The sequence below is a fragment of the Apis laboriosa genome, unplaced genomic scaffold, assembly GCF_014066325.1.
Source record: "Apis laboriosa isolate Shangri-la unplaced genomic scaffold, ASM1406632v1 scaffold13_cov153, whole genome shotgun sequence".
NCBI lineage: Eukaryota > Metazoa > Arthropoda > Insecta > Hymenoptera > Apidae > Apis > Apis laboriosa.
In genome coordinates, this window is record NW_025221370.1 from 773,228 (window position 1) to 783,536 (window position 10,309).

A 10,309-nucleotide genomic window follows, 5' to 3' on the forward strand; every position below is an offset into this window, starting at 1 on the left:
AAAAAAAAAAAAAAAAAAAAAAAAAAAGAAAAAGAAAAAATACGTATATTATTCGCTTCCTTCCCTTCGTCTCTTCGAGCAAAATTGATCGTTCTTTGATTACTATGTTATTCCTATTATTATCTAGTACTCTATCTAACTATTATTAATATTGCTAATTGTTATTATTCGTATTCTTATTATTCTCGTGGTAATTAATTAATTAAGAAAGTCCAACGGGGAACGAAGAGCGGCGAAAAGTGAACGTTGAAGCGCGCGCGTGAGCGAAGATGCACCAACGAGCGACACGCTCGACGAGAACAATTCCTCACAGAGAGAAGATAAAATAAGGGAAAAAAAAAAAACGTAAATAAAATAAAAATAAAATAATATTATAGAGAGAGAAAGGGAAATAATAATAATAAGGATGAATTGAAAGAAAAAAGACCGACAAACGATAAACGCAGCGAGATTTACCGATTTACTTAATCGCAAAATTTTATGTAACTTTAAAAATAAAATTCTATTTGAATGTAAGTGCGTTAAACAAGGAGAACGGTATAGGAATATTATTATTATTGTAAAATGAGTGGATTAAAAAAAAAGCTAAAAAAAAAAAAAAAAAAAAGGATAATGTCAAAAAGGAAGAAAACGAAAAAGCGAGACACACTTCACGATATAGATTTTTCAAGAAGGCATAAGGATTTTCTTCATTCGTTTTTTCTTTCTTTTTTTTTCAGTTTGACATATATAAACATATATATTTGTGCGTTTTGATGCTGTAAAGAAATCGAAGGCAAACCGAAGAGCATAGAAAACAAAAAAAAGGACGAAATATGTTCTTCAAGTTCAGAGAAAATAGGGTTTCACGAAAGTCAGGAAACAAAAAAAGCAAGGAGATGGAAAAAAAGAGCAAAGAGTAGCTAGTGCAAAGTTTCGCTTCGAGATCGTATTTCAAATTCGAGAAGAAAATCTTTTAAAAAAAAAAGAAAAAAAGAGAAAAAACAGAAACGATTACAATTACCCTTCTTCTAAAATTCTTTCTCATTATCATTATCATTTTTCGATGTATCAATCGAATTATCAATTTTGAAACATAATTCCTGTGGTCCAAGAACGATAAAAAAAAAAAAAATTTCATATTTTTTTCCTTCGATCCTCATTCTCATTTTTTTTTCCCCCACTTTATCGAAATAATTTTCGACGATCGATGATTCACCCATGATCTTCCATCGATCATTTCCCCCCGTTTTTTCCACGTTTTTTTCCATCCACGAAAAATCTTCTATCTTGAATTTCTTGTTTGTCCTCTCCCATTTTTTCCACTCCATACCTTTCAATTCCGCTATCCGTCTCTGTCTTTGTTTTAGTTCACGGACAAAAAAGGAAAAAGAACAAAAAAAAAAAAAAAAGAAAAGAAAAGGAAAGAAACAAAAATAAACAAAATCGCACTCAGAGCTATTTTTTTCCCCTCCGCAAACTATGTAAAATAATCGAGGCAATTTTTTTTTTCTTTATACGTATTCCGGACAGTGAAACGACAGAAGAAGAAAATGAAAAAAAAAAAAAAAAGTGACAGTTGTCTCTTTTGGGTTTTTTACATGCATACACACGCAGAAACACACGAGGACAAGGAAATAATTAGAGATCAATCTATAATGAATTTATGTGTAACGTTCAATTGAGGATTGTATGTAATTGTATATATATATATGAGTACAATGCAGTCCATGAGTTAAGATACATTCTCCTTTTTCTACCATGAAAGAATAAATTATTCTAGTTAATAAAAAAAAAAAAAATAGTGTGCGTTAGTGTCTCTTTTTTTTCTTTGATGCCAATCTTCCCGATAATCATCCATATAAAGTAATTTTATTTATCGTCGCAGACGCCCATACACTGTGTAAACGAATTTTATTGTTGTGATGTGAGAATAAACGTTTCAGAAATTCAGAAGGTTTTGCTGAAATAAACCGTAAATACGCGTTGCCTATGTCGTATAATCTCTATCAATTTTCCATAAGTTTTTTATCCACAAGAGTAAACGTTTCGACTATTCTTTCACATATCTCGAAAATATATATAATGTTAACATTTCAATCTATCGGCAAAGATTTCTTTAGAAAAAAAAAAAAAAAAAAGAAAGAAAACATATAATTTCATACAATTAGAAAGAGCAACGTTTCGTTCTACTAATTATTACTGGAACATTCTTATGTCTAATATATGTACATTTAAGACTTAACAGAATTACATCGTAATTTACAATCGATGCGAACAATTGACTAGACTTTACGTAAAATTTTCAAATTTTGATCTCATCTCTTTGGTATTTTCTCTTTGAACCGAGATTCGAGAGAGAGAGAGAAAAAAAGAAGAAAGGACGATCGATCGAAAGTACAATTATCTTTGAAATAATGGTCGGTATAAATTGGTTAGCCGTTTGAGAACAGTTATATCGACCGAGTCGAATTGGCGTTATGTCGGTCTGAGAGCGCTGACCATGTCGCCCAACAATCGTTCCACGCTAACATCCCCTACTGTCGGTTTGAACAGCAATTCCTGAAGGGTTGACCGGCAGAGTGCTCGCGCAGAGGGTAACAGCAGTAAAAGTCGTCCAACTCTTCGCGCATCCCTTTCGCAAAACACGGCTACCGTCTGCTCCTGTAACGCCGTTATTCGTCCCGGTTCGCAGAGCCCTCGCGACTCTTAGGAAAGAAGATACATAATATTATCATTATAAGAATATCTCCTATGGTTATTAATCAACGTAATCAATTATCTTACCCCCTTTGAAAAGAACTATAGCCTTGAGGCAAGCGTATTCCGAATGATCGACCCTGAGGAGAGCGCATTTTCCCAATAATTCCCTCAATTTCCTCGCCTCGTCGACCAGCGTTTCCTTTCTTTCGGATGATAAATCGTTCGGTACCAGAGTGGCCTCTTCCACGGGGAAATTCCATTGCGCGGCTGTGAGCACGAAAAGCTCGCTCCAAGATTCTTCCAGTAGAATAGTCTGGTCTCTGTAGGGCAGCTTGAAGAACGAATTATATTTGTAACGTAAGTATCGAGAGATGGTAAAGGATCAACGTACGATGTCAGTTTTTTTTTTTTATCGATTATAATAAAAATTACTTGCAAAAAGGAATGGATACTTCTTGCCCATCTGACAGCAAAGAAGAGCAATTTCGCGGCGAATTCGTAGATATTTTCCGTGGGCAGGATGGAGAAGCTGGAGATGTTGTATTCCGTCGATCCAGAATTAGCGATGGACGGTGTTAATCGAGCGCTTGCCAACTCCTCTGCGAGAGAAACGCGCAACGCATTACGTTATTTCGTCGATCGATCGATCGAAATAAATCGTGAGTTTAACTCGAGAACGTGCTTACCCTTCGGTTCGATTCTAGCGTCGATCGATCCAGCTTCCTCCGAACTTGTCACTTCGTCCTCTTTCGCAGCGTTCACTGTCAACGATTCCGTTGTCGGTGAACGGGGTAAAAAATGTGCTGCGAATCGACAAAGTATATATATATAATATACGTGTATAAAGATAATTTTAAATACTTAATTTCGAGTAAATAAAATTACATCTCGATAATATCATTTTGATTCCGATTCGAAAATTGGTTTGGTTGCTTACCGACCGACGGAGTGAAAGCCGACATGGTCGGCTTGAAAGGGAACAGCGCAGGGTACAGAAGGGGATGGTAAGGGTTGCTCGCTGCGTGATAAACGTGTGGAATTCCAGGATATAATCCCGAGGGACCTCTCCTTGCGGCTGCAACCAGGGACGATGTATTTCGTGGAGCTCTTTCGTGTTGCACCGCTGCGAGTATCATAGTTTCTTAATAATTCACAATCGATTATGCAGATGGACGAGTAGCGATCGAGCGTTTGACGGGAAAGGATGGGATTGTAAAAGGTGCGACGAACGTGCTTCGTTCTTTGGAAAAAAATTAACCCCCTCCCTTGCTCGGGGATGTTTCTATATATATATATATATGTATATATATCGAAGCAAAATCACTCTCTTCTCCCCTTTCGAATTATTTTATCTTCCTATTTTTTTCTTTTTCCTTTTTTCCCTCTTTTTTTCCGTTCGACAAGGATAATCAAACTCACCAGAAGCGCAGACCACTAATGGCACCTTTTCTACCCTCCCTCGCTAATTGATATCTCCGTGCAATCAAGTGTTTGGATTATCGGGTCGGGCTGAGAAGTGTTTACAAAACCTGTGAACGTCAGGCTGCTCGTGACACCGCTCGAGGCGAGGCTAACTTGCCGGATTCTGGCGTGAGCAAACGCGAATATAGAATTTCATGTGGGTGCGAGCACCCCTTTTTTTTCTCTCCCTCTCTTTCCCCTTCGAGTACTCTTTCCATTCCTTTTTTTTTTTTCGAGGAACGTCTCCATGCATTGTAATATCCTTGGCTACGAATACTCGTTTGTTGTGTGTGTGCATGTGAGTGTGTGCATGAATGGATACGTAACATCAAAAATGGGGAACGTATCGAGGTTTCTGTCATCCCCAAGCTTTCTTCAACAGACAAGACGTTGTCGAACTTGGAGAGTTCAACAGTGTCGATGCCAACAGAAGAGAATATCTCCTCGTTCGACTCGTGTATTTAAACGATGATATTTTTCTTTTAAAGTTGCTTATTATTAATTTTGTATGTACGAAAGATGGAACATAAATTCGCGTTTAAGAATAAAAGCTTTAATCACCGTTGAAACGAAGCGTACCATCTCGTTTCATGTTGACCTGAAGGCACTTGGTAAATCGACATGCCTGGCATTGATTACGACGAGAAACGTCCACGATACAACGCCCGTTCTCCTTGCAAACGTAATCGAGGTTTCTGCACAATCGAATCGAATATTATTAGAGCTTGATTACAATTTATCTTCTTTAATGCTTCCAAAAAAAAAAAAAAAAAATGATTCTTTCTCCGTTAAAAAATTATCCATATTCACTTGATTATACATTTCGAACGAATTTTTAAATCGACAGCAAATTAATTACCTTGCATACCTGCGGATCGACCGCTTGAAGAAGCCGCGACATCCGTCGCAACTCGGGACTCCATAATGCTTTCCGGACGCTTTATCACCGCAAACTTTGCACAAACTTTCACCCCGGCCGTTGTCTTCCATTTCTTGTCCTGAAACCTGGCCATCAAAATGCAATTACTCGAGGAAATTAACTCGAACTGTGAAATTATAAAACTAACTTCTTCTTGACTTCTTAATTTGCTTAATTTTTTAATCTGCCCTTCCATGTCATTTTCAGTAGCGCAACTCTCGATACGATTATTCCTCCATTCGGTTCCAAGGGAGGAAGTTATAGCCAGCGTCGTTGCATATTGCAACATATAATGAGAAGTTTCGACGATTGTTAAACGTCGTTCGATTTTCTCGATGCTCGCGACTTGTTGACTTCGAGTTCAACCGCTATTAGAAATCGACATTTTAATCAAAATATTCCTCGATCTTCCTTTTTCTATTCTTCTCCAAGAAGACCTGTTCGAGAAGATCTCTCGAAACAACAATCTCTGGAAAATCTCTGGAACGTGCGCGAACAAAGTTTCGTGAAATATCCTCCGTCGCTTCCATTGACTTTTGCAACCCTCTTTCGTTCTCCACCTCTTCTCTGGTTCACCATATCCCTCGACTCGAGAGAGAGAGAGAGAGAGTGCTCCCTCTTGAATCGAGGCCCTCGGCCCGACTCTTTCTCGTTCGAACGGAACGGCTGGCCACCTGTAGGGTTCCCAGGCTCAATAATGCATCGGTGACGTGGAGCATCGCTCAGCCTCGTCGGTGGTAAACCACCTCGAGGAGGAGAGAGTCCTGGTGGATGATGGCCACCCCCCAGTCCCGAACCACCAGTCTCACCGACACTGGTCATTACCGCCATCAACCCCCGAGGAGAGAGATCTCTTGCCTGTCGACTGACTTCTTAATGGCTCGTCGAGGGGGGTGGTGGTGGTAGTGGTCGCGTGTGAGCGTTAACCTGCCATAATATTTTTATTTCACGATAACTACCTTCCCGATGCATACGACGGAAGCGTTATTATCGTTACACCTCCGGGAGAATCTTTGCTTCCTCTGGTATCGAAACGATATAGCTGATAGGAAGTCGAATTTTCATTCGCATTCGTTCAATAAACGCGCAGTATTACACATGGCACGGATTATTCGACTCTGTTTGCACGAATCTATCTATCGTGTTTACGCACGCGTGTGTAACATATGTCGCACTGTTACGCAGGACACGAGCAATCTGGTAACTCGATGTAACGATGCAAATGCGGCAGGAATTCGAATTACTCTTTCTCTTTATCAAATCGTTATCCATCGAATTTTTTTTCAAAAAATCGTCGTGATTTGTAGAATAATTTTTGTCTATTTTAATACAGATAATAAAGATTGTTCCAAGGGGATAGATTTAAATGTGTGAAAAGGTATATATGGAAAAGTTTAAGATTCGGAAGACGCATTATTTTTGAAGGAAACTTATGCGAGCCCATCGATCACGAGAAGTTTGATAAGCTTGTCACAGCTTGAGATGCAAACTGTGCCTAATGTCGGCTCAATGACTTTTCGATAGTTCCGCGCGGTGACGAAAGTTTCGCTGCGCGTCCTACGAAAATTCTATGCAAATTTTTTTCCTCGTCACGTCATGTGCGTTCTTTCGCATAAAAAATGCTGATGGATCGATCAGATACGGGTCAGATATTATCCTTGGTGTCTGACAAAATTTAAATTTAAATAATAGTTTTTCTTCCTTTTTCCTGTTCAAATAATTATTACTACTTTTCTTTTCTTCCTTTCGTTAAATTTATAATTTAATTGCAAATCGTATCTCTCAAATTTATATTAAGATATATGCGATTATCAAATAACGAAATTTATAAATAAGTATCGTTTCTCAGTCTTTCTGAAGAATCGAACGATCGAGAGAACGTGTAAGAAATTTAGATTCAATGATCGATCGAACCGCGTATTCTTCAGAATCATCACACGTCCTTTCGTACGGTTAATCACGCCGATGTCGTACATTGTTCGAGGAATAATGGAAGGTTCGAAAGAGGGTTGATCGAGAAAAAAAGCACGTGACGTTAGCTCGCTGAGTAACTTTCACCTGAATCCTCCACCCGTTCAAAATTCTCCAAGATACAATTTTCTTTCCATGCACATTCGTGACTTTTCATCGATCGGATGATTTTCCTCTCGATCGATAAATAATAATCCTGTCCACGGTACTTAAATCGTGAGTATTTAATTACAGAGGTTCGTCGATGAATTTCCTTCGGGTCGTTTTTCCTCCACTTCCCTTGTCGGCGGTTTTTCATCAATTTTTAAGGAGTATTCCGTATAAACACGGTCGTTAGCCCGTGCCACCCTTGACGTGACTTTTGTTGTCCGAAAGGGTCGACTGCAATTAGAAGCTTTTGAATAATTAATCTTTGCGCTGCAGTCGTAATGATAGCATAGCTATCGCGTTACGCCACCTCATTTCCCTATTGAGCAACAATTTCGTCAATTTTCAAGAGAATATATCCACTTTACACGCAACGATGTTGATAGCATTTACGAGCTATCTATAAAAATTCAAGATCTATCGCTCGATTATTATCGCTTATTATTAAGTATATCTTTTTCGTGAAACGAAACATTTTTCGAAATGCGTTCGCCTTTTCCTTGGAAAAAACTTCTCTTGGAGAAAATCGACGAAACGTCGAATCTGACTCTTCGAAACTGACTTCAATTTAACGGCAACCACCACCACCATCGCAGGATTAGTTTCGGTCGTGCACGTGCGCGTTTCACACGATTGGCAGTGATTGCGTGATTCGGTTGCATATGCCGTGCACGACACTCGGCCAACGTGTAAAGGTTCCAAGGAGACCAATGATTTCACGTAACAGATACTTTTTTTTTTTTTTTTTTTTTCTTTGGTTGTTACTACGATATACGGTCGAACAACTGGTGCACGCGCGCCAATTAAATTCTTCTTGTAAATGGAAAGACACATGTACCGTGATAATGTTTATATGGATTTATACGAGAGAAAGTTGTGCGTTTTTTAATTAAAAGTTAAGCGGAGGGAAAAATAAAAAAGTACGAGAACGAAGAAAATTTAAATGGTTTAATTAAAAAAATTAAAAATGGAGGCGTGCTTGTATGGCATTCGAATTATTATCCGAAATAAAGTAAAAAAAAGAACAAACGACATCGGTTGTAACACGTATGGCAAAACCTGTAATAATTTTGGCAAAACGTGGCTCGCAACGCGTATAATTTGTTATGTTTTATTACACGGTTTATACGTATATAGAGGAGGGGTAGAGATAAGTGGTACAAGTTGAAGTACGTTAAATTTCCTTCAATGGATATCGATACGTTTTTTCAAACGTATTACACATAAAATACAACGAAATATCGCCAGAAAATTCGTGCTTCCGACATCACAGGATTATATGTATATATAAAACATGTGCGAATATCTTTTAACATATGTGTGAACGCAACAGCAGCCATTACGCGACAAAGAGGCGATCCGTGAACGAACAATTACACGCCTCAACGCCGGAAAAAGGGGTTTACAGGTGTGTTTACACGCGAATAATCAACTAACTGTCGGGGAAAAAAAAACACATATGTTTCGATTAATCGTTCTTCAACTTCGAACGGAAAACGTAGGGTGCTCGAAAATTTATTAGAATCTAATTTTAATAAGATTAAGCATAGAAAGATTAAGCAAAATTTATATTTTTTATAACAGAATTGTTTGAATTAATAAAGCGAAATGAAATAGAATAATAAGTAGCGAAAAATTAAAATTAATATCCCTTACCTGTATAGGAAAATAAATTCTTCCAATTTTCACTATTATTAAATCACAGATTCCTGGGCGGCCGAATATTTTAACTTTTATCGATGGATAGATAGATCGGAATTCACAATCGAATCTTCGATAATTTTCCTTCGCCTTTCGCAATTTCCAAACTAGCGACGGTAGCCATCTTGTTTCGAAAGAAAACAAGACGTTTCATTGAACTGGTACCGCTTCTCTATATAATACCCAATAAATATTCCTCTATTCGATTTTTTAACTTTATCACAAAAAGATAATGCTCGAGAAACAAACAATTCAGAGTACGTAAAAGAACAAAAAAGGAACCGCAATAATCCCAAATCTACCAACAAGCAACAACTCTTAAACAATTTTTAAACTTAATTACCCAGATATAAATCGTTACCAGTCGTAAACCACCACAACGAAATATATTTATTATTTCAAAATGTAAGGCAACGACAAGCAAACTTTTTTATCCATCCATCCATCGATCCATCCAACGTCCACGTTCCCGAAACAACAACGATTTTCTTTTCCGATCGAAACGAAGTGAAAGTGAAAACGTTGGATCGCGAATCGAGCGTCGCCGCGGATAAACGAGAAATCGAGGCGAGGACTTTTCTTTATCGCGGCGAGGACTTGGTCGTGGTGGGTGCACGAGGTGTGTACGCGTGATTTATGGCTCGCCGTTCCCGTGCCCTGGCACAGGGGTGGCCAGGACGCGTCGCCTTTGATCGCCTCCGCGTCTGAATACGCCCAATCGAGGTATCGCTCGGCCGGGGGTTGCTAAGGGCCGCAGACGATTGGTCGACAGGCGGGGCGTACCTTTCGAAGCTCGCGGTGGTTGTGCAGCCCCGGAGGCTCGCAACCCCTTTGGCGGAGGGAAAGCCCCGCCGCCTGAACCGCGGAAAGTCAACCCGTCAACCCGTTTTCTCCCCCGTAATCGGGGGAGAAACTGCTCGAAGCGGAGGACCCCGAGCCTCCATCGTGCGCTCCATCGACTTCGTCCTCGTTCTAGTATATCCCCCGCCCTCCGTTTCAGGAATTCGTGTCGCACGGGTAACGTGTATTTGACGGGAGATGCGATCATGGAGTACGAGGGGAGGGCAGGGGGAGGGTTCAAATACCCCTCGAGACGATTTGAGAGAGTACTTTCATATTTTCCTGCGGTGGGGGTATTAATGGATGCTGTGATCCGATATTTCGTATCCTCTGTGTCTTTTATTAAAACGTTAACCAAGACTGGTATATATATATATATATATATATCAGGAAAAAGAAGAAAAAAGAAATTCACACGTTTCTTCGTGTTTCTCGATAGCGGTCGTTCGAGTTCACGTTGGATAGTGGCTCTGAAAAGAGGTAATAAATTCCGTTAATTAATTTCTATCTAAGATTCTATAAAGCTCTGATTCATTTCGGAAAAGAAAGAAACGATAGTGACACGAAACGTTAGTAACACTTGTACGT

General features: G+C 39.1%; 1 protein-coding gene across 1 annotated transcript; it reads right to left on the reverse strand.

The window, feature by feature from the left end:
* Positions 1–2,457: 2,457 nt before the first annotated feature.
* On the reverse strand, positions 2,458–5,133 carry LOC122721007 (protein dissatisfaction-like). Its single transcript, XM_043948177.1, has 7 exons — positions 5,003–5,133; positions 4,723–4,838; positions 3,620–3,805; positions 3,369–3,485; positions 3,115–3,281; positions 2,767–3,013; positions 2,458–2,687 (listed from the first exon to the last, which is right to left on the reverse strand). Exons 1-7 carry the CDS (start codon positions 5,131–5,133, stop codon positions 2,458–2,460), a joined length of 1,194 nt encoding a protein of 397 aa, XP_043804112.1.
* Positions 5,134–10,309: the final 5,176 nt, after the last annotated feature.